Source organism: Notolabrus celidotus, chromosome 3, assembly GCF_009762535.1.
Source record: "Notolabrus celidotus isolate fNotCel1 chromosome 3, fNotCel1.pri, whole genome shotgun sequence".
Classification (NCBI taxonomy): domain Eukaryota; kingdom Metazoa; phylum Chordata; class Actinopteri; order Labriformes; family Labridae; genus Notolabrus; species Notolabrus celidotus.
The window spans coordinates 39,530,173-39,555,799 of record NC_048274.1 but is presented as its reverse complement, the minus strand read 5'-3'; the positions used below and the strand labels follow the sequence as shown (position 1 = coordinate 39,555,799).

Here is a 25,627-nt window from a genome sequence, read left to right as displayed (position 1 = left end):
TAACTCACAATGCAAATCTGTAGAGACTGCAACAGGGACTGACTCAGGTGAATGACCCTGTGTCTTTCCTATCCCTCGACAGGCTGCTGCTTTATAACCTACTATACTCGCAAATCAGCCTTGGAAGCACAGAACGCTCTGCACAACATGAAGATCCTTCCAGGGGTACGTTACAGCCTCCTTTATTAACTGATTCAAATGCATGCTAGTCCTTGAGGACACCTTGGATCTTAGGGTACTTTTGATTTGTTTCATTGTGCCACGTGGAGTGTTTTGAATGCTCATCTGGTACCCAAAACTATATGCATGTAACACAAAGCATGCACGGAAGCTGACCAGTCAAAGCAGGGGTAAAGAAAGCAACTGGGATGCTTACAGTCTGGGGATTATAAGAAAAGGTTTATATCTGTAATAATCCTGTAATGTTGGGCAAATAATCCCATCTTCATCATTATAACAACATGATCATTTGTAAAAATCACATTTTGAATGTCTTAATCCATGCCACAAATCAACAAATGTAAGTTTAGTTTGAAAAGAAGAGACAGTTGTGATGGACCTTAGGTCAGCAGGTAGTTATATCAAGAGAGAAGGACCACTGTAACTCAAGGCCCCTTCACTTTGATCTGACTCTGTGTATGGTTAAAAGACTTCCACCTGATGACCTAAGGGGCGGGGTAGGGTTATAGCATTGACACCATTTAGATGCAGTCAGATAGAGATTAAGCTGGCTAACTGGTGCCACATTTAGTGTTGAAAATCAGCTAACATGCACTCTTTAATTTTGTTTATCTGTCGCACAACATATCATTATTGCAATATTGTTATTTCACATTGCACACTTCCTCATACCATGCAGGCTGTAATGTTGTCAGACACAGAATAACCGCCTGATGTTTTCAAATCAGGAACTGTAAAGGGGACAGGCTGATTCACCTAAAGAGAATACATAGCAGGCATTACAACCTGTTCAGTGGCAGTCAGCTGGAGCAATCTCCTAAAGCCAAAACTTACCAAACTTTTTGAACTGCATGCAATTAACTGCCTCCATGATATGACTGCCTTTGCTGGACTGTACTGTAACATGAATGATAACCCTGCTAACATTACAGAAACACTGATGATCACTTTTCTCTCGTCCAGATGCACCACCCAATCCAGATGAAGCCGGCTGACAGTGAGAAAAACAATGGTAAGGATTATTTGAACAGTTCTGTCTTAGTCTTATGTAATGATAACTCATAACCACAGACATCTAATTATGTATAAGTGACTGGCCAAAGAAGTGCTGCCTCTTAAAAATGATTGATATGAATCCTGAGTGAAAAAGGCCTAGGGCCTCATTTATCAAACAGTGCAGAGAATCCTTATGAAGAGACTAAAAACAAGAACTTAGATTTATAAAACCATACACTCGCACACATTCACACAATGCAATCAGCCTCATATCCCTCCCTATACACGCATGCACACATTCGCCCATAAATGGTCAATGCAAAGTGCCTCATGACTGAAAAAGGGTAGAACTTAGCCGGCAGATCAAAGATTCCCTAAGTTTAATCTCAACAACAGAGAGGGTGATGGACGAATAAACTTTTTCACTCAAATCTTGGGGTGCTTATGAGTGAAGTGGAGGTCAGAGAGCAGTGGTTGACACCACAACGCTGCAGCATTGAGTCCAATGAAGTTGTGCAGGTGATGCAGTTGTGTCAATGTGTGTGCCTAAGCCACAGCTGTGTCTTTGTGCTGCACAGTAATCTGTGTTAAAACTAAAATCACACTCTCTGATAAATGCAAACTAAAAGTATAAATAATACACCTCACACTCTGCCTTGCAATATTTTATGCTTTATGATGCTATTTTGGACTTTTAAATCCATCGATTGAGTTAGGTTATCGCCGGTATTCTCCTCTGTGCTTAGAGAAATTTAAAAAGGGGTCACATATTACTCATTAGTATGCACATTTGCTGTCAGTTTTGCTGTAATAGATCACAGACTTAGCACAGAGAGTGTTGTATCCCCCTATCAGACCCTGCTTTGTGCTACACAGTGCTTATAAATGAGACCCCAGGACTTCGTATATAATCTGTCAGATATCTAGAATGTGTTTTAACCTGTGTCAGCATAAAGAAGTCAGTACAGGTGCAGGATGTAATCTTGACACATAAGTCTTACACTGATCCCCTGTGTTCGCGGTTATTTCTGGATGGGCTCCATTTAGCTGCAGATCATCGAGCTCGGCTTTTTATTGTAGGATCCTTCAGCTTTCATTGTTCGTCCTCTCCCAAACAACCAGACTTTGTGAATCGAACAAAACACAGTGTGGGGCAGTTTTACAGTGATCCTCTTTGGTGGCTTTGAGACAAGCTGTCAGACATAATTCCTTAAAAACATGTAACTTCTGTTTGAAGGGATATTTTAGGGGTAAGTATCGCCAAGAGGAATTATTACAGCAGCCAAATCTAAAAAAAGTCTACAGATATTTAGCTTCTTTTTTTAGATGGATGAAATAAATCATGTCCTTTGAGTGTCACTGAGCTCAGCAGTTAGACCACACTGTCCTCTTCTTAACCTGTGTTTCTTTTAGGATGTTTTGATGTACATGTTAAATGTTGCACGATGATGATGATGCATGTACCTTGACGTAGAACAGGTGTGTTTGATGTTGTGTTGTGGTCAATGCAGCAGTGGAGGACAGAAAGCTGTTCATTGGAATGATCTCAAAGAAGTGTAATGAGAACGACATCCGGCTGATGTTCTCCTCGTACGGACAGATAGAGGAATGTCGCATACTTCGAGGCCCTGATGGACTCAGTCGTGGTAAGACTTACTCTGCTGTTGTACATCGGCTCCAGATCACACCGCCAGGAAAGTAAATAAACAAAAACAACGACTTTCTGAACAACATCTATCCCTCTCAGCGACTCTTTAAGCAGATGCATTTCCTGTGGTTCATAAAACACCGCTGTGTCTCCAATGAGAACAGCATTTTGTCAATTCATCATCATCATCACTTATCCTCATTGTCTTGTAATTTAATTTAATGCACAGGAAAATAAATATGTTCTGAACTGTTTCTGTCTTTAGATCGGTTTAAAGGGGCATAAATCTATCTTTTGAACAATCTTACACAGAGAAACGCCAACAACAGTCCTGACTACTATATACCAACCACCAATACTACATACAATACTAATACAATACTATTACTTGTGTTTTAATGTGAGTTTATGCAACAATTTGCCTGAAATTGTCAATCAATCTTTATTTGTATAGCACCAAATCACAACAAACGTTATCTCAAGATGCTTTTACAAACAGAGCAGATCTAGACCACTCTATGTTAAATTATTAACAAAGACCCAACACCAAGACAGGATAAGATCCAGTCCCCTCTTACTGACAGGACTTGCAGTATTTAGCTAGTTACAGCAGAGAGGAAGAACTTCCTTTAACCATAGACTGTAAATAAAAATGGACCGTCTTTTCCCGTTGTACGGTTCTGAAGCCAAAAAATCCCGCTCCTGGGCACAGCCATTGTGCAGCCAGAGCCTGTGAAGCCACTGTAAGGAGCTCCGCCCTACAGCGTAGCGTCACATGACTGTCAATCAAAGCAAACCCGGAAGTAAAACCCCGTTTTTTAACCTCTAATAACTAACGAAAAATAAACTTTTCAGGAAAAAGAGTACTTGAACACAAAACAGTCAAATAATAACTACATATCACCACAGCACACGGATGTGAGAAACATTCGTTCAACTTGTATTTATTTTTTAAATACACAGATTTTTTGACCTATACTGCAGCCAGCCACCAGGGGGCAGACGCTCTGCTGAAAGCTTCACTTCCAGCCGAGCGGAATGCACCCCTGCCTTTAACAGGCAGAAACCTCGAGCAGAACCAGACTCATGTTAGACAGTCATCTGCTTTGTCTGAAATTGTATTACTATTTTATACAAAAGTACAACTAAGTACAAGAAATACAGTGTTTGATTCTCACAGTGTTCTTGGGTAGGACCTCCAGACCCCTCAGACCAATCATTTTTTTTAACAATTAAGCTTTAAACTGAGTAAAACTGTGTAAATTAACTATTACTTACTGCTCTGAACAGCTTCAAGTAGTCTCTGGGGGAAAAAGCACCATGATTACTTGGATCTTTTGCTAGCGTGGCCCTCTGTAGCATGCTGTTTCAGGTCATACTCAGCTCCGTGGCTCATTGAAAACACCGGACAGAGGGCTTTTTGTTGAGTCACTACTGACCGGCTTCTCCAAATGTTGCCTTTGCTTCAGTTGCTCATTATAGCAGTAAAGATCTTTGCAAGTTTTTTCATAATTTCAGAAGTATTTGACATTTTGATGTTGGGGGTATATCTGTTGCTCATGAGGGAGGATGTGATTGGATGACAAGTGTTCCTGGATGGTTCTTCTCTCATGCAAAGTACACCTAGAATGACCACTCAACAGATTAGGCAGACTGGGAACAATAACTCAAACACATCTTTCCCAGCACTCTGTGTTTAGTGAAGTGGTGAACAGCTGTCACTGCCAAAACCACCTCTCTTGTTCAAGCCCGTCTGAGTTGTTGAGATTAAACTGAACACTTGATCGAAACAGCCATCTGACAAAACCCCACAACACTCAGCACTATGGTGCAACAGCAGTAGTTTGATACAGCAAATGTAACCTGCTAGCTAGTCAGCTTGAGTTTGTTACTGTTTTATGCTAAGCTAGCACAAGTATGCTGGTGTTGCTTCATACCATCTTTGACACGAATACGCTAGCTTTAGAAGTGAAAAGTTTAAATGGATGGCGGTTTTCTCTGACAGTCGGTATCAGGGATACAGGACGCAACATCACTGTCTCTGAATTGTGCCTGCAGTGATTTGTAGCATTTCGGTTATTTCGAATTGTGCCTTCATTTGGACAGTGTTCATGAAGTGTCTGTTTTTCTTGACCATGTTTATCCCTGTGCATGATAGCAGTGTGCATCAAAGTCACACTTGGGGCCCAGAGGGCAGGGTCCTCTCCTCCTTCTCTTCATCTGACTCTGGTTGTGGTGGAGGTCCAGGAGGTTTGTGAGGGAGCTGATATTTGTGTATGGACAGGAGGAGACAGTGTTCCTCTTCCTTGGGTCTTGTGGCACTGTGTCCAATAGCTTATCAGTGAAGTCCTGAGGCCGGAACCAGCTTGGTTTCATTGTTAAACTTGTGTAGATATCTTAAAAAGGGGGACTCTTTCCCCTCTTACAAATCTGCATCATTTGTGAAATTATTTCATTGCACAACTGACCTGTTTTGGTGTAACTAAACTAACAGCTTGGCTGAAATCAGGCTTTGTAGCGCTGCAGTGGGCCTGTTTTCAGCTAACATGTGACCTGCTAGTTAAAGTGAAGCTTCCACTGCTGCCTCTACTGACACAGAACATTGGTAGCTGCTGTCCATCAGAGAAATCCTGATACTGATCCTATAACTATCAGGTCATCAAACAGGGCACTGGTCATCCTGAAGCAGCTGGAAGCAGCAACAGAGTCGGTGCAGACAGTCCCTGAAGTGGGCAGCAAAGTTATGTCAACCTTTAGATGATGTTAAGAATTTAGCCTGGACTGATCTTGTTGTAGTAAAGGCAAAATTAATCAGAGGTCCTCCATAGTTATCAGGATTCATCAGTCTCGTCCCAGTTGTTGTCAAGTTTGCATTGACTAAAAGTCTGAACAGTTAAGTTTTATTCTGTAGTAGTTTTGGTCAGCGAACACTGTTCATATTCTTCTCTCATTTTTGTTCTGCAGCTCATACAGCTTTTCAGTTTGTGTTATGCACTGATGTGATTCTACCATGCAGGATTTGTCTATGATCTCATCCACTGATGTAGGTATTTTTGAAAACGTAGCTTTTTCTCTGCAGTCTGGTCTTCCATCCACACAAACATGCAGTTTAGGGAGGAGATTTTGGAGAACTGTCTGTATTTATGTGGAGAGTTTTGTGAATCACTGACCTGATCGTGCATTGCAGTTGTTGTTTATATGTATAACATCCAAGAGTTTACATCTCGTTGGTTTACTGCTCAATGCTGCAGGTTAAATTAAATTTTTAGCTGCTGGTCTTCATCATTGTACTGCGACATGAGGGAAAGTAATTATATCATGCTTCATAGTTTTGAATTCGTTACTCCATACACAGTTTGAAGAACACTGTTTAGAAAATATCCGCTCACTCACTGGAGTTGCTCAATATGCATGCCCACAATGTTCTTCTACAGCAGGGGTGTCAAACTCAAATACACAGAGGGCCAAAATAAAAAAATCGGTGCAAGTCAGGGGCCGGACTGGTTTAATGTTTATTGCAAAACTTATTGAAATGAACTTATTGCACATATTGAACATTGAACTAGCAAAGCTTAAGTTATTACTATAAACATTTAAAAAATGAAAAATATGTTGCATTCATTTCTTATTGCTCAATCTGCAGCTTATCTAATGAATGAGCTTTACTAATTTCTTTTGAAAATATTTTTCCACAGGCCAACAACATTAGCAAAAAAAGTTCTGCAAAGAAAACGAAAAAGCCCTGTGGTAGCAAGAAAAAGTGCAAAAAGGAAACATTAAAGCTCAGTCTGCTGCTCTGTGATGCACACTAGTCTAAGCCAGATACTCAGCATCTCATCTTGGATGCAAGTTCATCAATGTTTGGGGTCAGGCTCTGAGCTGAGGAAATCCTCAGGATTGAGTGAAGGTGTTCATCAGTAAGACGACTCCTGTGAGATGTTTTGTTTAGCTTCATCAAAGAGAACAGTTGTTCACACAGGTAGTTTGGCAGCACGGAGAATGGCTCAAGTTTTCTTGCAACATCTGCGTGTCCCACACGGTGTGGTTTTAAAAGCCCTCACTGCAGCGTCTGTGATCACACGGCCCCGCCCCTGAAGCTGCAGGTTGAGCGCATTGAGATGGCTCATGATGTCACACAGAAACGCCACTTCACACAGCAACTTTGTATCACGGAGCTCTGTGGTGTCTTTCCCTTTGCTCTCCATGAACTGACAGATCTCCTCACGCAACTCGAAACACCGTTTCAGCACTTTTTCTTGGCTTAGCCATCGCACCTCTGTGTGATGGGGCAAGTCACCATATTCCACCTCTGTGTGATGGGGCAAGTCACCAGATTCCACCTCTGTGTGATGGGGCAAGTCACCATATTCTGAACCCAACTCCTCCAGAAAAGACTTGAACTGGGGGTGATTTAAACCTTTGGCTCTTATGAAGTTAACTGCTCATGTTATGGTGCTCATCACATGGTCCATTTTCAAGGCTTTGCCACACAGTGATTCCTGATGTATGATGCAGTGATAAACTGTCAGCTCACCTGCGCTGTTTTCCTCCCGCATCCTCTCCCGGATCCTGCCCACTAATCCACTCTTTTGCCTCCACTTCGCGGACGCTCATCCGTCGTCAGTCCCACACGCTTATCCAAAGGCAGCCTCATTTCATTTACACATCTGGATACCTCTTCAAAGAGATCTTTCCCCGTAGTTGTGCCATGCATTAATCTTAATCCCAAAAGTTCCTCTGTTACGCACATGCATATACTCTGCCTCCCACCTGTCTTGAACCCCCCTGCTTTAAAAGTCCACCTTTCGTTTAGCCATTTTTGGGGGAGAGGGATAGCTGAAAGATGACTGCAGGTGACTCGCTTCATAAGGCTGATGATGAGCGTAGTCGGGTAACGGCTCTCGCGTGCGGGCCCTCGATTGACATGCAGTGCATTGTGGGACTTGTAGTTTTAGTGGTGCGTGCAAAATACCGCCGGGCCAGCTCTATAAATAATTTGATGTCATCTCGCGGGCCAAAGATAATGCCACGGGCCTTGAGTTTGACACATATGTTCTAGAGTGAAAACACATTATCGCCACCTACTGGCATGCTTATGTGAGCATTTTCAACCATTTCTGTGTTTTTATGTGGACAAAGATGTTTTTGAGAACTTTGCATGTTTGGATGGGATTATTGTTCAAAAGAAACTTCACTCAGTAACTTTCTGAATTAAACATGCTGTATTTTCTAAAACTGATTTGATTTTGCTTTATCCATAAACCACACCAGCCGACTTCAGTGCAACTTGGTAATGAGACTCATTAAGTCATCCTTAGCACTCCTCCACAAATAACAGCTTTTCCTTTGTAGCAAAGAGAGACTACCACTTGTAAATTCAATCTCACGTACTGTAGCTCCAACATCTTAAGAACATACTTTAATGCATAGAGATAAGGAATAATTCAGACAACATTAAAAAGTACATTATTAATACATATGATTTTACAATACAGCCACTGCCTACATAAAGAAAAATAGTAGCACAGTTAGACCTTCAAAAGTCCTTCAAAATCCACTTAGGTCAAGGTTCACAAAAGTTCTGTATCTCATGCTGTGTTATTTTCTCTTTCAGGGTGTGCATTTGTGACTTTCACAGCCAGACAAATGGCCCAGTCTGCCATCAAGTCCATGCATCAGTCCCAGACTATGGAGGTGAAAATTCCACTTGCACTTAAAATATTATTGTGAAATGTTAACCTTGCTTTGAATTTAGTAAAATGTCAGATTAATGTTAAAACCAACAGAACTTTGAAAGAAAAATGATCTATCACAGATGCAGTAAAAGTGGGTTTCCTTTCACCCAATTATTACATAAAGTTCTTTCTGTGTGTGTTTAGGGATGTTCATCACCCATCGTGGTAAAGTTTGCAGACACTCAGAAGGACAAAGAGCAGAAGCGCATGGCCCAGCAGCTGCAGCAGCAGATGCAGCAGCTCAGTGCTGCATCCATGTGGGGAAATCTCACTGGGCTCAACAGCCTCGGCCCACAGTACCTTGCAGTGAGTATGCTTATAGACCTCTTCACGTGATTGTTCAAAGTATATCAACAAACCTCTTGAAAAAGCAATCTCACCATTTAAAACCTGACTTTCTGTTTTACTTCAACATATTCTTCATACCATCTCCTGGCATTAGCTCTACCTACAGCTGCTGCAGCAGTCAGCTTCTTCAGGGAACGCACTCAACAACCTGCACCCTGTTTCAGGTAGACACGCACTTTAATAAACCTCCATGAACTATCACATGGTCGTGTATGAGTAAGATTTGAATGTAGTGGGAGGGATTTGTTAGGCAGCAGGTAAACATGTTGTCCTTGAGGTTGTTGTGTTGAAGCAGTAAAATTGGGCGAGTAAGAAGATGTGAGCGACTTTGACAAGAACCAAACTGTGATGGTTAGATGACTTAGCTGCAGTTCCTGTGGGATGTTCCCGGTCTTCAGGGGTCAGGACTTGCCAAAAGAGGTTCAAGAAAGTAAAACCTGTGAACCTGCAACACTTTCATGGGCAACAAAGGCTCATTGATGTGTGGGGAGTGAAATCTGGCCCATGTGATATGATCTGACAGAAGAGCTTAGTGCTTAGACTGCTGAAACAGTGAACACTGGCTCTGATAGAAAGGTGTCAGAACAAGCAGTGATTACAGTTTGTTGTGTATGGTGCTGTGTAGCTGCAGACAGGTCAGGGTGTCCATGCTGACCCCTTTCCATTGCTCTAAGTGCACACAATGGGCAGATGAGCATCAGAACTGGACCACAGAGCAATGGAAGAAGGTGGCCACATGACAGTGTTAACTTGGTCTCCAAATCCCAGACATCTCAGTCCAATCCAGCATCTATGGGATGACAACTTCAGGACTTAAAGGATCTGCTGCTAACGACCTGGTACCAGATACCACAGCGCACCGTCAGAGGTTTAGTGGAGTCCATGGCAGGTCGAATCAGGACTGTTTTAACCTTGAGCTGACTAAGAGGGAGGGTAAACAATATCAGGCTAGTGGCCCTAATGCTATGACTGATCTGTGGATGTTAAGTTGGTTAAAAGGCTCATTTCTCTTCTTGATGTTTAGGAAGTTCTTACATCTGTTTAGCCAGAAACCTCCAGGACTGTTTGGAACTTATCCCTGTGTCTGTGTCTGTGTCTGTGTCTGTGTCTGTGTCTGTGTCTGTATCTGTGTCTGTGCCTGTGTCTGTGTCTGTGTCTGTGTCTGTGTCTGTGTCTCTGTCTCTGTCTGTGTCTCTGTCTGTGTCTGTCAGGTCTTCATGCAATGCAGAACCTGGCTGCCTTAGCAGCAGCAGCGACTGCCACACAGGGCTCAACCGGCGGCTCCAATGCCATGACGACATCTAGTAGCCCACTAAGTGCACTAACAAGTTCAGGTACAAGGAAGTCTCACAACAGCAATACTTTTTACTGGTTAAGGTGCAGTCAGTGAGTTCACATTAACGTCTGTAGTAAGGCCGTCTTAAAATAATCCAGACTACAGATTATTCAAGGTTCAATGTTCATTTTATTCTCATTCAGTCACATTTAAAAACATGAAGGAACGAAACACTTTACTCAGGTCCAGCAGCATACAGAATAGATAACAAGCTAAAAGTAGACTCTACAAATAAAGAAATAAATACATAACCTCAAGCCTACAGTAAGTAAATATAAAAACGTAGTTTAAAACCAGCGAGAAAGTGCAGTAATGTGTGTATCGAAACTGCAGGACTGTCATCATCGCTGTGGGATGTCCTTTGGCTCTGTAAAACTGGTTTTCTCATGTTCTCCCTGCAGGCTCATCCCCAACCTCCAGCAGCAACTCCTCAGCTAACACCATGGCGTCTTTGGGGGCGCTGCAGTCTCTGGCTGCCGGTGCTGGAGCAGGCCTCAACATGGGCTCCCTGGCAGGTACCAATCAGAACAACTTTAATTCATTACCAGACTTTTAAAAGACTTGAATCTGACAGACTTGCATCTAAAGGCATTTCAGTCACAGAATTAAAGCTGCACTAACACTGTGGGTTTTGCAAGATCACTGTTGCAATAGTTTCCAACTGGTGGAAATAAAAAAGACAAAAAAACTGATGCAGAAACAAGGGCAGCCTTTTCTCTTCTATCCTTGTGTGTGTGTGCTGCGGTTTGTTAGATTGTTAACATTTTGGATACTTTTAAATGTTTTTGTTGCCACATTTTTCAGAACAATACAAGCTCTATCATTTTCATGTTCAGTTGTATCAAAAGGACCAATGTTATAAAAACAGCAGAGTTTCAGTCATGTGTTTTCAATCCAGAGCTGCTGCAAGCAAAACAGAAAGAGAGAGAGACTAGAGAGGAAGTGTGGATGATGGTGACCACATGACAATATTACACATAACCATTTACAATTAAGAGACTCATAGCTTAAAGTAAAAGGGACAACAGAATATTATAAGTATAAAATTTGATTTTTTAAATCTATATTACAAAAACAACGAGGTGATGAAGGAGAGAAAACTCAAAAAAGGCCACCATCCATTAAACATGGAACAACGCTCCACTATAGAATAAGGAATCAGGAGATATTTAAACAGTGTTCACACAGAGGAGAGCAGCACTGTGGAGGGTAGTTTGTCCAACTTAAGACTAAACATTTGTATAATGTTCAAAATCAAACCTGAACCAGCTAAAGGGTTTTTAAATCTCTTAACAGAACCTTTTAAAACAGTCTTTCATCTCGTCTTTGTCCGCTTGAGTCTTTTCAAATTGTACGTGAGGAAAACCATCGTGTGTACGGGCAGAAGTGCGCTCCTTGCTTTGTTGACTGTAAATCCTGTCTTTGAGAATATCCTCTCTGATGGTGTGGAGGTGGATGGGATGCTGTGGATTGTTTTTGAGGCTTCTGACAGCTTTGGGTATCCCTCCTCGTTCTTTTGGCCCCGTACAGTTTTTGTGTGGTCCGGTAATCCTTGATCTCACAGTCCTCTTCATGAAGCTGCTCCTCATCTTCATCATTATTTTTAGGATCAACTGAAGTTTTATTTCCTGACATTTTGAGCTGCCATGAACGTAGAAAGATTTAAAGACCAGCTGAGGTACGTCTGCTCCACAGCTCCCGTTAAATGGGAGAGTCCACCTTTAATTACCAGGGGAGATTTAATTACCACTTTAAGGAGATTTAACACTTCAAGAGCTGTTCTCAGAATTACATTAAATAAGTCTATATTTATATAAAAAAAAGGATATATGAGACACTATTTTTACGGGAAACAGGAAAATAATGTAAAATAATGTAAAATTAGACATTGAGCACCCCCATGGTTTGAATGGAATGATCCACGTTTCATATGCAAATATTCAACTATGAGATTGGCAGTCGACTAAGACTCGTTAGAACGAATCGTGGAATATTCAACTATTTGGGGTCACCTCTAGCTAACACTAACAAAACCATGAATCAGAGAATCAACGCTCTACACTCATCTTTAACTCATACTTTACTACACACAGTGTCATTCTGAGAACTAAGAGCTCAACTTTTTACTCACACCACTTTGTGTTTTCTTGTGACTCTGTTGCAGGCATGGCAGCCCTGAATGGCAGCCTTAGCTCTGGAGGCTTGTCCAATGGCTCGGGAAGCACCATGGAGGCTCTGAGCCAGGCCTACTCAGGCATCCAGCAATACGCTGCTGCTGCCCTCCCCAGCCTGTACAACCAGAGCCTGCTGTCTCAGCAGAGCATCTCAGCGGCAGGCAGCCAAAAGGAAGGTGAGCCCTGTGGACTGGAAGTAGAGAAGAAGGGGATGGGGTGCTGTGGTTGTAAAGAGACCAGACAGCCATGTACCGTACACCAATACATGCTCTTTATAAACTCTACCATGAAGTTCACTTTCTATACTCATCATAGAACAAGTTTAATTTCAGAACTCAAATTATTAGAAGGACTAATGATAACCTGGGGCCTACAGTTACAGTTGTGCTCATAAGTTTACATACTGTGGCAGAATTTATGATTTTTTGGCCATTTCCCAGAGAATATGAATGATAAGAGAAAACATTTTTTTTCACTCATGGTTAGTGGTTGGGTGAAGCAATTTATTGTCAAACAACTGTGTTTACTCTTTTTATGTCATAAAGACAACAGAAACTACCCAAGAAATCATACATTCTGCCAGGGTATGTAAACTGAGGAGCACAACTGTATGTTCACTGTAGTGATTCTGAAACAATGAGAGCTTCTCCTGTTAAAGAAAGCTGTTTGTATTTAAATGCAAGGCACGGTAAGGTGACCTTAGTTTTTTTAATAAACAAACATATATATATGTATACAATTAAGAAGCAGGCAAGTAAAGAGTAGGCAATGATTGTGTCCTGTTCTTCAAGCATCCCCATCATGCATCATGCCAGAAGCGGTGTAATGATGTCAGGAGGCAAACAATAGCTTAGTGTCTCCCAGTCCTCATTCCATTCAGGAGTAACCACAACTATCAGAGATACTTGGGTTGTGAGATTCCCCAAATTCTGCAGCATATGTGCAGTAATTCAGGTGAGTGATAGTTAATGTAACAGCTGAAGTGTATCGTCATAACCTAAACGTATGATTGCAGACCTGCTGAATTAGCTGCTAAACAGCTAACTAGGGCTGTCAACGAATATTCTAAATTCGAATATATATTCGAATATTTTTAAAAAAACGAGATTCGATTGTGAAAATTAATATTCGACTGTGGAAAAAAACACATCGGCGGCTGTTTTGCGAGTGGGCGCCCTGCATGACGGGTAAGGGACAGGTCACAGGAGTCACACATGCACAGCGTGAAGCAGACTGCAGAGAGAAATCTTCCGTCCCCGGATCCTCAGTGCGCTCTGAACGCGTCTTTTCCTCCGCTGGGAATACAGTGAATACAAAGAGATCTGGCCTCTTCACACTGACTGTCTTGTGTTTTTGGCTAATAACCTGTCAGGTCTAAGACCCTACATTGACAGTGGACTAAAAGAGCCCAACAATCAGTGACACTGGGATAAAATGCAGTTTTTCCTCTCTTTTTTATACAAGCGCAAATGTAAGTGGACTACTTTTTCGTTTTTAACTTCAATTAATGTTAATAATATTTGCTTCAATCACTGAATGAAGCCTGCCTATATTAGGGACAAGAGTCGGGACCTTTAATTGTTCGCACAAGTCTTGTTCAGCACTCACTCAGCGCATTGCGCACAGAGAGGGGAGGGGGGCGAGCGAACGAGCGAAAAGTCTCCGGTCTTAAAAGTGTTACGGTATAGACCATTAGGTCATTTACTTGTTTTGTAATGTGTAGGTATGTTTTAGGCATGTTATATCTTAAATAAAAATACATATACAAGTAGTTATCTTTTTGTATTAGTTTGTCCACCTGTGATTGACATAATGCGCAAATATAGATATTCGAATGGTTCGAACCTATGTTTTTTTTTAGAGCGAATATTCGAACGTCATTTTGGAGCAATTTTGACAGCCCTACAGCTAACAAACAACAGGCTCCAGATTCACTCAATGCTGGACCCCAAACAGCTGTGATCATTTGATGCTGATGGGAATCCACAATCTGGCTCTATTCTGTTTGTTTTAAAATACTGCTGTGGGTAGAGATGCTGTGTGTTGCTCTAAGTTTTCTGTCTTGTTTTGAATCTGCTGCGTCAGCTGGCGACAGTCGCAGCACTGGTAAGACATCACCACTTCCTTTCTGATTTGAGCTCAGATTATCCCGTCATCAGCTCCGATTAAAACAAACTTAAGACCACCACGGAGGGCTTGTCCTTGTTATGTGTTTGTGAAAGATGAATTCCACAGGGTACAGCTGCGATACCATCCTAAGAACTAAAGCATGGTACTTCATGCATGCTATTCCAACACACAGTTCCTTGAAAAGGCTCTTGGCTCTGCTCTGCTTTAGATATTAATTCAACATTCTTATTGTCTTTTATGATTGATATTCCTCTTCTGACCAAAGCTCCACCACTAGGACTGTGTCAAGCTGCACTGAGCATATGAAGCTGATGTGAAGAGCTCAGTAAACTTAGTCAGTCTGTAAAATAAATCTCCCTCTGCAGACTGTTGATTCATTAAAGCCTTCACAGGAACAGCATCAACACTTAGCCAACACCTTACCTTACCTGACTTTTCAACCCAAGTGGAATGCTGATAAATACTAAAATATTTTCATCAGACAAAACTTCAGCAAAGAAGCTCAGGAGTGCATCATTAGTATAGATGCTGAAGAAGGGGCACGCCACTGTAGTACAACGCATGAGATGAATTTAAAGTCATAACTATTGAACTTGTTTTAACATGACTGGTTTTAATGTTTTCTTTTCTCTCTTTGGTAAAAATGACTCATTGATCGGCAGGTCCAGAGGGTGCCAATTTATTCATTTACCACCTGCCGCAGGAGTTTGGGGACCAGGACCTGCTCCAGATGTTTATGCCCTTTGGAAACGTCATCTCAGCTAAAGTCTTCATCGACAAACAGACAAACCTCAGCAAGTGTTTCGGTGAGTTCACCCGTCACAGAGACAAAGCCTTATTATGATCATTAAAGTAAAATCTGCCCCCCCCATGAAGTTGAAGGCTGTTGAAATGATTGTACACATTGTACTACAGCTTCAAACGTTCAATGAGTCTGTTTTGAGATTATACATCCACCAGCACCATCAGCTTTGCCTTTCTGTTTGGGGTTTTGATGCAGAGTGCTTTTTGTCAGGTCTGCAGGCTGATTCTGATGATACAGAGTAGACAGAGAGAGACTTCAGCAGTTGCACTGGGCTAACAGCAGTGTTTAGTGTCAACTGATCTTTATTAAGTGACAAATACAAATGAACAGTTTCTGTTTAAACAACAGGAATGAGCACAGAATCTCCTGGTTGAACTCCAGCGATACTGCTCAAGTGATACAACATTTTTTCAACTAAAGGGCTGAAAACACTGTCTATTGTTCCTTCTTCAGTAAGGCAGTGCCAACGCTAACAGAGTTATATGTGGGGTAAAAAGTTGTGTTAAGAGCCATGAAACAGGAGAATATTATTTGAGAACTTGGTCTAGTTCTCTCGAAACAATAGACTTCTTTTATCAACCAGTATAGTAGCTTCCAGGTGGCCTCAAGAAGAGCTGCAGCTTTCTGGAACTTGTGCATTAGCATATTGTTTGACACCAGATCAAAACTACAGTAACATGTAGCCATGACAAGGGTGGTGCAAAATGGAAGTACACTAATCTTGGGAGCTGGAGCTGCCATGTTGATGAGTCCACAGGTGGATTATAAGACCTGAGGGGTATACTACGAAGCCGGATTTGCGGTTATCGAGGTAACTTCAGAGTTAACTCTGGATTTTCAAGACTACGAAGGTGGTTCACTCCTTACCAGGGTAGATCACCATGGTTACTCATGCTGAACTCCTAACCTGCTCCGGAGCAGGTTATGCTCAGGATCAGAGATCAGTTTGGAGAAAACTCCACCCACTGACCAATCAGCTCACTCGATCACTGAGCTCTGTGGGCTGATCCCAAGGGGAGGGAGCAGAACTGCAGTCAAGCCCGCAGTGGAGAAGAGACGGGCAGGACACTTTGTCTACCTGTAGGATTTTATATATAAATACTGATGACAGTTATTGATTATCTCTCCTGACATCATATATAAACAGAGTCTGAAGTCAGATTATTCAGATGAAATTGTTTTAGGCTATACTGCATTAAATATAAAACTGTGCATGCTTATCACTTTGAATCATGTTCTGATTTTTATTTGTCCACAGCACTCAGTTTGATACCGTCAGGCCTGCAGCTGAAATATGACGTCTAAAACTGTAACACGACACAAGATGAAATTAGAGAGAGAGAGAGAGATCACTATCAGGGAATAAACAGAGTTATTATAGTCAGATATATCTAATGATCAATAAACAGAGTTATTATAGTCAGATATATCTAATGATTAATAAACAATTATTATAGTCAGATATATCTAATGATGAATAAACAGAGTTATTATAGTCAGATATATCTAATGATCAATAAACAGAGTTATTATAGTCAGATATATCTAATGATTAATAAACAGTTATTATAGTCAGATATATCTAATGATTAATAAACAGTTATTATAGTCAGATATATCTAATGATGAATAAACAGAGTTATTATAGTCAGATATATCTAATGATCAATAAACAGAGTTATTATAGTCAGATATATCTAATGATGAATAAACAGAGTTATTATAGTCAGATATATCTAATGATTAATAAACAGTTATTATAGTCAGATATATCTAATGATGAATAAACAATTATTATAGTCAGATATATCTAATGATGAATAAACAGAGTTATTATAGTCAGATATATCTAATGATTAATAAACAGTTATTATAGTCAGATATATCTAATGATGAATAAACAGTCATTATAGTCAGATATATCTAATGATTAATAAACAGTTATTATAGTCAGATATATCTAATGATGAATAAACAGTCATTTTAGTCAGATATATCTAATGATGAATAAACAGAGTTATTATAGTCAGATATATCTAATGATGAATAAACAGAGTTATTATAGTCAGATATATCTAATGATGAATAAACAGAGTTATTATAGTCAGATATATCTAATGATGAATAAACAGAGCTATTATAGTCAGATATATCTAATGATTAATAAACAGAGCTATTATAGTCAGATATATCTAATGATTAATAAACAGTTATTATAGTCAGATATATCTAATGATGAATAAACAGTCATTATAGTCAGATATATCTAATGATGAATAAACAGTTATTATAGTCAGATATATCTAATGATGAATAAACAGTTATTATAGTCAGATATATCTAATGATTAATAAACAGTTATTATAGTCAGATATATCTAATGATTAATAAACAGTCATTATAGTCAGATATATCTAATGATGAATAAACAGAGTTATTACAGTCAGATATATCTAATGATTAATAAACAGAGTTATTATAGTCAGATATATCTAATGATCAATAAACAGAGTTATTATAGTCAGATATATCTAATGATCAATAAACAGAGTTATTATAGTCAGATATATCTAATGATGAATAAACAGAGTTATTATAGTCAGATATATCTAATGATTAATAAACAGTTATTATAGTCAGATATATCTAATGATGAATAAACAGAGTTATTATAGTCAGATATATCTAATGATGAATAAACAGAGTTATTATAGTCAGATATATCTAATGATGAATAAACAGTTATTATAGTCAGATATATCTAATGATTAATAAACAGTTATTATAGTCAGATATATCTAATGATGAATAAACAGAGTTATTATAGTCAGATATATCTAATGATTAATAAACAGAGTTATTATAGTCAGATATATCTAATGATGAATAAACGGAGTTATTATAGTCAGATATATCTAATGATGAATAAACAGAGTTATTATAGTCAGATATATCTAATGATTAATAAACAGTTATTATAGTCAGATATATCTAATGATTAATAAACAGTTATTATAGTCAGATATATCTAATGATTAATAAACAGTTATTATAGTCAGATATATCTAATGATGAATAAACAGAGTTATTATAGTCAGATATATCTAATGATTAATAAACAGTTATTATAGTCAGATATATCTAATGATTAATAAACAGTTATTATAGTCAGATATATCTAATGATTAATAAACAGTTATTATAGTCAGATATATCTAATGATGAATAAACAGAGTTATTATAGTCAGATATATCTAATGATTAATAAACAGAGTTATTATAGTCAGATATATCTAATGATTAATAAACAGTTATTATAGTCAGATATATCTAATGATGAATAAACAGAGTTATTATAGTCATATATCTGCACTTATGATGAGAAATAAGACGTCATTTGCGCATTCAGACAGGTTTTGTCTTATCCCTCAGTTCTTCCTTCATGTTTCAATCACAGCTGTGTTGAAGTTAATCTGGATTATGTGTTTAACTTCTTCATATTTTTCTAATATCAGTGCAGTGTTTGAAAAACATGTGGATGTGCTGACGGCAGACTCTCCGTGTCTGTGATTGGTCATAAGTTGCCTTCTTCGCCCCGTTCATGTGAACATGCTCAGGGTTATTCTGGATTGACTCATCATGTTGATAACCAGCTTCGTATGACAGATTGTCAGGTTCAGTGAAGCCGGATCAGGAGAAGATATCTGGGTTATGCTGAACTCGCTTCGTAGTATACCCCTCAGGATGTTGAATGACTCACCTGGTGCATCGCCAGAAATGTTCTATCTTCAGGGTTCTGATAAAAAAAAACATTATTATTCTTCCGTCAAAAACAGTGTCAAATAGGTTGTTTCCCCCCTAAATTGTATTTTCTACAGCAACAGAATGCATATAACTGACGGTATTGAATACGGGTACAACATGTTTAACACTGATTATCAACGATCAGGCTCATTAAAATATTCTACGCGGACATACTCTTATAAAGTGAAGGCTCATAATACTAACAGAAAAGTACTTCAGACTCACAGTGTCCAGTTTTCTGTCTACTCGTTCTTATTGAGAAAAATAAACATGTGTATTCGGTCAGGTGTCAGCCAGGAGCGCAACCGGGTCAGAATCAGTCCCGCTGGAGAAAAGCCCAGACGGTTCTGATGTTGCTGCTCTGTAAACGTAGTGTACCAGAATTTCCCACCTGTCTGTTGCCTTTGTATCCAAAGGTGGGAAATATCCTGTTTACAGCTGTCAACCTTTGTGTCTGTGTCGTTGTTGGCAGCAGTTTTGTATTGATCCTCTTTAAAAAGCGCACGTGGAGACCTGACGCACAGCCGCAGCCCCCAGCTGAGCGTCTCCGCTGTGCGCAACACCTTTAACAGCTGATTCACATCTAAACATGCTTTAAACTTAAAACACCTCCCTGATAGATGAGTGTAATATGAGACCACATGATGTTTGTTCCACGTGCCGGAAAATTGATAACAAAAATGTGTGTTTCGAGTAATTTCTTAACAATCAATGAATCGATTAATTGTGGTCATCCCTATACAAGTGTTTCCTCCTACTGGTCCCCAGAAAGATAACGTTTCTTTCAAGAGTTTCTTTTGCAGCTCAGGAGAAATGTGCTTACATAAACCCTCTTTAGATCTAACAGTTCTCGTTCTAGAATAAATGATAGCTGTCATTGTTTGCTGTGGGAGATCACCTGTGTAAAGCTCTGCAGAAATCTCCTTATTGCTGCCTATGTGGTGAATGTTTTTTGCACTACAGAGGATTTTTTTCACTGTAATGAATATTTTGAAGCAAGGCTCAGTGACTGACGCGTGAAGGTTTCTTTAATAAATGAATATCTCATACTTCTGGCCTCGTGTTAGGTTAGGTTAGGTTTATTTTGGTCTGCATCAACAATCAACACTTCCCTCCACAACATAGAATCACAAATTACCCACTTCACATCATGGTGCACGGACAATCACCTGCAGCTGAACATTTCAAAAACAAAAGAACTGGTCATTCACTCCTCCAGCACTCACAGCCCGGCTCACAACCCCATCCACATCAACAATCAAGCAGTCGAAATAGTGGATCACTTCAAATATCTCGGACTCACCCTGGACAATAAACTCAACTTTGATCAACACACCACTGACATTCACAAACGCTGCCAACAAAGACTCTCTGCCATCCGCAAACTCAAAGCACTTTCTGTCGCCCCCCACCTTCTACTGTTACTGTACCAAAGCATCATCCAACCCATTCTCCTCTACTGTTCCCCCTGCTACTACAACATGCTAACTGTCTCCAACAAAAACAAACTCATACGCACCACAAACACTGCCACCAAAATCATCCGCCTCCCCACACCCAACCTGTCTGACCTCAACAACAGAGCCATCATACACAGAGCACGCACTATAACACCGGACCCCCAACACCCCCTCTACTCAGTCTTCACACTACTCCCCTCCGGTTGCAGATACAGATCCCCTTACTGTAGGCGAGCCCGGTTTGGCAGAAGCTTCGTCCCATCGGCCATAGCACTGCTAACAGAACGCCACTGTAATGTGTCCGGTGTGTTTATATGTGTCCAGTGTGTTTATATGTGTCCGGTGTGTTTATATGTGTCCGGTGTGTTTTATATGTGTCCAGTGTGTTCATATGTGTCTGGTGTGTATATTTGTGGGATGTGATGCACCATTGCTGTGAGGCTGGGTGGATGTTTATGGTTATTGTGTTCATACATGTATTCCTGTACAGACGGTGGCAACAAATCTCCTTATTAAGGACAAATAAAGATCTATCTATCTAAGGCAACAGACAGGTGGGAAATTCAGGTACGCTATGTTTGCAGACCAGCAACACCAGATCCGTCTGGGCTTTTCTGCAGCTGGACTGATAGTGACCCGGTTGCGCTCCCGGCTGACACCTGATTGAATACACATGTTTATTTTTCTCAATAAGAACGAGTAGACACTGCGAGTCTGAAGTACTTTTCTGTTAGTAGTCTCAGCCTTCACTTTATAAGATTATGTCCGCGGAGAATATTTGAATGAGCCTGATCGTTGATATTCTGCGTGTCAAACATGTACCTGTATTCAATCCCGTCAGTTATTTGCATTTTGTTGCTTTAGAAAATATTATTTAGGGGGAAGACAACGTATTTGGCCTTTTTTTTTTACGTAAGAATAATAATGTTTTTTTTTTTTTTTTTTATCAATTAATCGATAATTGATCGTTAACATTTCCAAAGATCGATCACGGAAAATACTTAAAATGTACATCCCTAGTATATACCGTATAGGCAACATTGTGCTAGTAATTATTTTATATTATAACAAAGCAATCTTTAAAAGTTTCATTCAGGAACTTACAAACAAAAACAAAATCCCAAAACATTTCAATCTCAACAAGCAGCAAGACAAGTAAATCTGAGTGAAATCTAATTTAGATTAACAGTTTATACTTCATCCATATATTTATTTATCTGTTAATTTTTAAGCATTTTCTTAAAGGTGACATATCATGCAAAATCGACTTTTTAATGGTTCTCTACCTGAAATATGTTTCCCTGGCATGTCTACAAACCCCCCGAGAATGAAAAGAATCCATTCTGCCCCTGTTCTGATTTCTCCACCTTTCTGTAAATGTGTGTGAAACCAGCCGTTTCAGTTTTCAGTGTTTTTGTTACGTAACAACAATATCCGGTCTGTCACGGAGTCAGAGCTCGGAGCTTGTTCAGCCCATAGACTGTATAAAATACAACTCAACCCCTCCTCCGTTTTTCATTACCTGCACACATGTGTGCTAACAAGGAGCTTAGGAGGGAGGCATGCTAGTTGTAGGCTGTCTTAATAAACACAAAGGTCGGTTTGACTCCCCACGTCTGCAGATTTGAAGATCTAGTGGATGATTTTTATTTGTCATGGATAAGTGCTAGCGCTAATTAGCATAGCCACATAGCTATATGTTCATAGCTGTAGCTGTAGCTGTAGCTGTAGCTGTGTACCAAGACACAAGTCGACATACTGACAAATAAAACAACAAGAAACACTAAATCTGTGACCAATCCTTCAGAAAGGTCCTGCTACAGGCGCCTCTCCGTCAGGATCAGATTCTGGATCAGATTCAGAGGGTTGAAGTAACGTGATCTCTGAGCAGCCGTGTATATTCAGCCAACATGTAAACATTAGATCAACGTGCTGGACAGCCGAGGCACATCCACTTCCTGAGGGGGCGTGGTCAGAGAGAAAACAGAGTGTTCTGAGGAGGACTGAAGAAGAGGGTTTTTCAGGCAGACCAAAATCTGATTTCAAAGTGTTTTTTTGAGCATAAACTTTAAAGACATGTTTTGGGGACCTCTTAGACCAATATATATTGATGAAAAAAGCGTGATATGTCCCCTTTAAATACACATTTTTAATTCATCATTACAACTGTTCCTCTGACAGATACACACCTCTGTTTTATATTTGTCCTTGTTTTGTATTTTTTAAATACCTGCTTCTCTTGATTCATACCTGCTTGCTCTGATTTCAAACAACCTCAGAACACAGTTAGGAAGTAAATTGACAGTGTTAATATCAGTCGATCAATCCAATTGTACACCTATAGTGCCAAATAGTAACAAAGGTCATCTTAGGACACCTGACTAACTAAACTACTCACACTGAAAGCAAATACCAGGACACTCCTGATGATCAACACCCAAAACATAGACCAGCGCAGACAGGTTCTGGATTTTTGTGCAGACGGTGTAGAAAGATACTCGTACAGGCCAATCAGAAGTCCAGTGCTCTGAATCCCCTCGGGGTTCCTCTTCTTTTGTGAAAGAATGCAGATATTTTAAGCTGTCCTTTTTTGCCATCCTGACTGCTTTTATTTCTTCTTCAGGATTTGTGAGTTATGACAACCCAGTGTCCTCCCAGGCAGCCATCCAGTCAATGAACGGTTTCCAGATCGGTATGAAGAGGCTGAAGGTGCAGCTGAAGCGCTCAAAGAATGACAGCAAGCCCTACTGATGGTGCTGAGGCACTGCAGACTTAGTTAGACAGGGTGGTGTTATGGTAAGTGGAGTTTGAGACCAGTCCAGTCGGAACAAGTCTGTGTGTGGGGGTTGAGGAGGCTGCACTGCTTCTCCTGGTCATTACTGTAACATGTCCAGGCATAGAGACACTTGAATCTATATGCAAGATTTTTCAAGCGAGACTGGATATCTTCTGTGTTTTGTGTGGTTAATGCACTTTGTTATCGTTAGAACAAATAAGATAAACAGGTGTTTTTTTATTTAAGTTGAAATGTTATCAGTTTGCTGTGGTACATAGTGCACACATGGGTTGATTGTTAGGATGTGTTGCATATTGACATTCAGGAGTCGGGTTCATCTGTTGTTCTCCCTGTTCATCATCCTGTGCACCACTCAGACCCAGAGCCAAGGTCTGGAAAATACAGAGCTCCCCCAGATAGGGAAACCTAAATCAGTATCACGGTTTCTCGTACATCTTTACAAAGTGAAATCTGTGCTGCTTCCTACTTATGTATGAGGTATCTGCACTTTCTTTCAAACTAAAGCCAATGGATGAAGTATCACCAAGATTAGTTCAGGGTAAGGTAAAGACGCCTCAAGGTGCCCCACCAAATGACACATTAGTCCTCACTCCATTTCCACTTCATAGATACATGAAAAAATACACTAAAGGATTGTGACATCATCTGGATCCATATGACATTATTCCCTGCATGCAGATAATTGAGGTTTTTGTCTTAATCTTTCGGCCAGTAAGAATCACATTTCTAAACAGTTTAAACTGATTTCAGTGGCTCCCTAATAACCGGTAATTTAGTATACATTTGTGTATTTTAAGGACAGAGCAGTTGATGCCTCTACAGGCTCTTGACTATCACAGGGAGGCTGTTGAGCCGCTGCCCTCCTCTGTCAAACTAAAAGTAAATTTTCACATCATATAGAACTAAAATCAAGATTTATTTTGCTTAGAATTAACAACTTTAAAACAAAAGGACGACCCCATGTAACTGGACAAAAGTAACAGACTCACCTAGGGAGCCACAGTTAAGTAAACAGTTAAAAGCAGATTTGGTGGTGGGCCTGATGCACTTTTTACAGGTAGAGGGGGTTGGATATGGGAATCTGTCAGCATAAGTGATTGTTACAGCAAAAATTGGCAATAAAATCATCCCACAGTCACTGTTTTGCTAGCTCGTGGCTAGCTAGTTTATCGAGGGCTACACTACAATGTCTCTCACTTGAAGACCTTCTGTGATTGGAGATTTATACACATGCCAAATTGCTCAAGACAAAACTGTTAGTTGCATAGAAATCATCTGTTTTTATAGAGCTTGGAAGCGAGACAATGAGATGTATATTTAAACTATGATGCCTTTTCTATTTTTATATAGGTTTTATACTTCCCCATGTGTCGGGGAACTATTTATTGCCTAAATTATTTATCTGAACTGAAATTATTTTGACGGACAAATGTAAAGTGTAACAACTCTGTTTGCTATCCGTGTGTGTGTACTCTCCTTGCTTGTTAAGTGTTATTTCTTTTGGTGAAGTGTTCTCCCGGTCACTGCTGCATGGACTGTGTGTAGGACCCATCAGAGCTGCTGCAGACTTCAAAGAATGCCTTTTCCTGGTCTAGTAGTAGGACCTGGGTACTGTTTTTCTTTTCTTTTTTGGCTCTGTACAAAGGATGTGTTGACTGTTTGAAGAATATGACAAAACTTGTGCTTTAAAATTGTAGAGGCTTTCAGAAAGGCAGAGGGTGTATGACGAACTGTGAGATGGAATATGTAGAAAGACGACGTTAACATCCCTTTGGTACAAAACATTTCTACTCCGTGAGACATTATCAGCTGCTGTGGGCCTGTCCCAGACAAATCAGTGTCAGCAGATATGTTTTAAAGTGTGTGCCTATATCAAAGATTTTTTTACTGAACATTAAATGCAAAAAAAAAACAACAATTGCTTGGGCTGATTTTGATAGTGTGTCATTAAGCCATCTGTCCAGCAGAGCATGCTCTGATTCCAAAGTTTACAGTCCGCTCAGTTCTTCCTGCAGCACGAGTTACATAACTGAAATAGCAAATAACAACAGTCATTTGGTAAAGAAAACAGCCTCCACAGTATCTCTGTACAAGCAAAATCTTTGTACAGTCCATGTAGTAAAGTCTGTATTCACTATAAAATCTAACACCATATTCAGAATCTGGGAATTCCCCTCACCTAGACACCTGTGTCATACCCACCTAAAACATCCC

General features: G+C 39.9%; 1 protein-coding gene across 6 annotated transcripts in view; it reads left to right on the top strand.

Annotated features, from left to right (window-relative positions):
* celf1 (cugbp, Elav-like family member 1) overlaps positions 1 to 25,331 on the top strand; it is a 58,806-nt gene extending 33,475 nt beyond the window's left edge. For 2 of the 6 annotated variants that reach the window (XM_034679966.1, XM_034679964.1), the window contains 11 exons: positions 83 to 165; positions 1,144 to 1,192; positions 2,688 to 2,822; positions 8,439 to 8,518; positions 8,704 to 8,865; positions 9,002 to 9,071; positions 10,119 to 10,241; positions 10,645 to 10,758; positions 12,408 to 12,593; positions 15,210 to 15,353; positions 23,240 to 25,331. In XM_034679966.1, coding sequence (XP_034535857.1) covers positions 83 to 165; positions 1,144 to 1,192; positions 2,688 to 2,822; positions 8,439 to 8,518; positions 8,704 to 8,865; positions 9,002 to 9,071; positions 10,119 to 10,241; positions 10,645 to 10,758; positions 12,408 to 12,593; positions 15,210 to 15,353; positions 23,240 to 23,367 — 1,274 coding nt within the window. In that variant the 3' untranslated portion in view covers positions 23,368 to 25,331. Of the gene's footprint in view, positions 1 to 82; positions 166 to 1,143; positions 1,193 to 2,687; positions 2,823 to 8,438; positions 8,519 to 8,703; positions 8,866 to 9,001; positions 9,072 to 10,118; positions 10,242 to 10,644; positions 10,759 to 12,407; positions 12,594 to 15,193; positions 15,354 to 23,239 lie in introns of all 6 variants that reach the window. The other 4 variants (XM_034679968.1, XM_034679970.1, XM_034679965.1 and 1 more) reach the window with 3 other exon arrangements.
* The last annotated feature ends 296 nt before the right edge of the window (positions 25,332 to 25,627 follow it).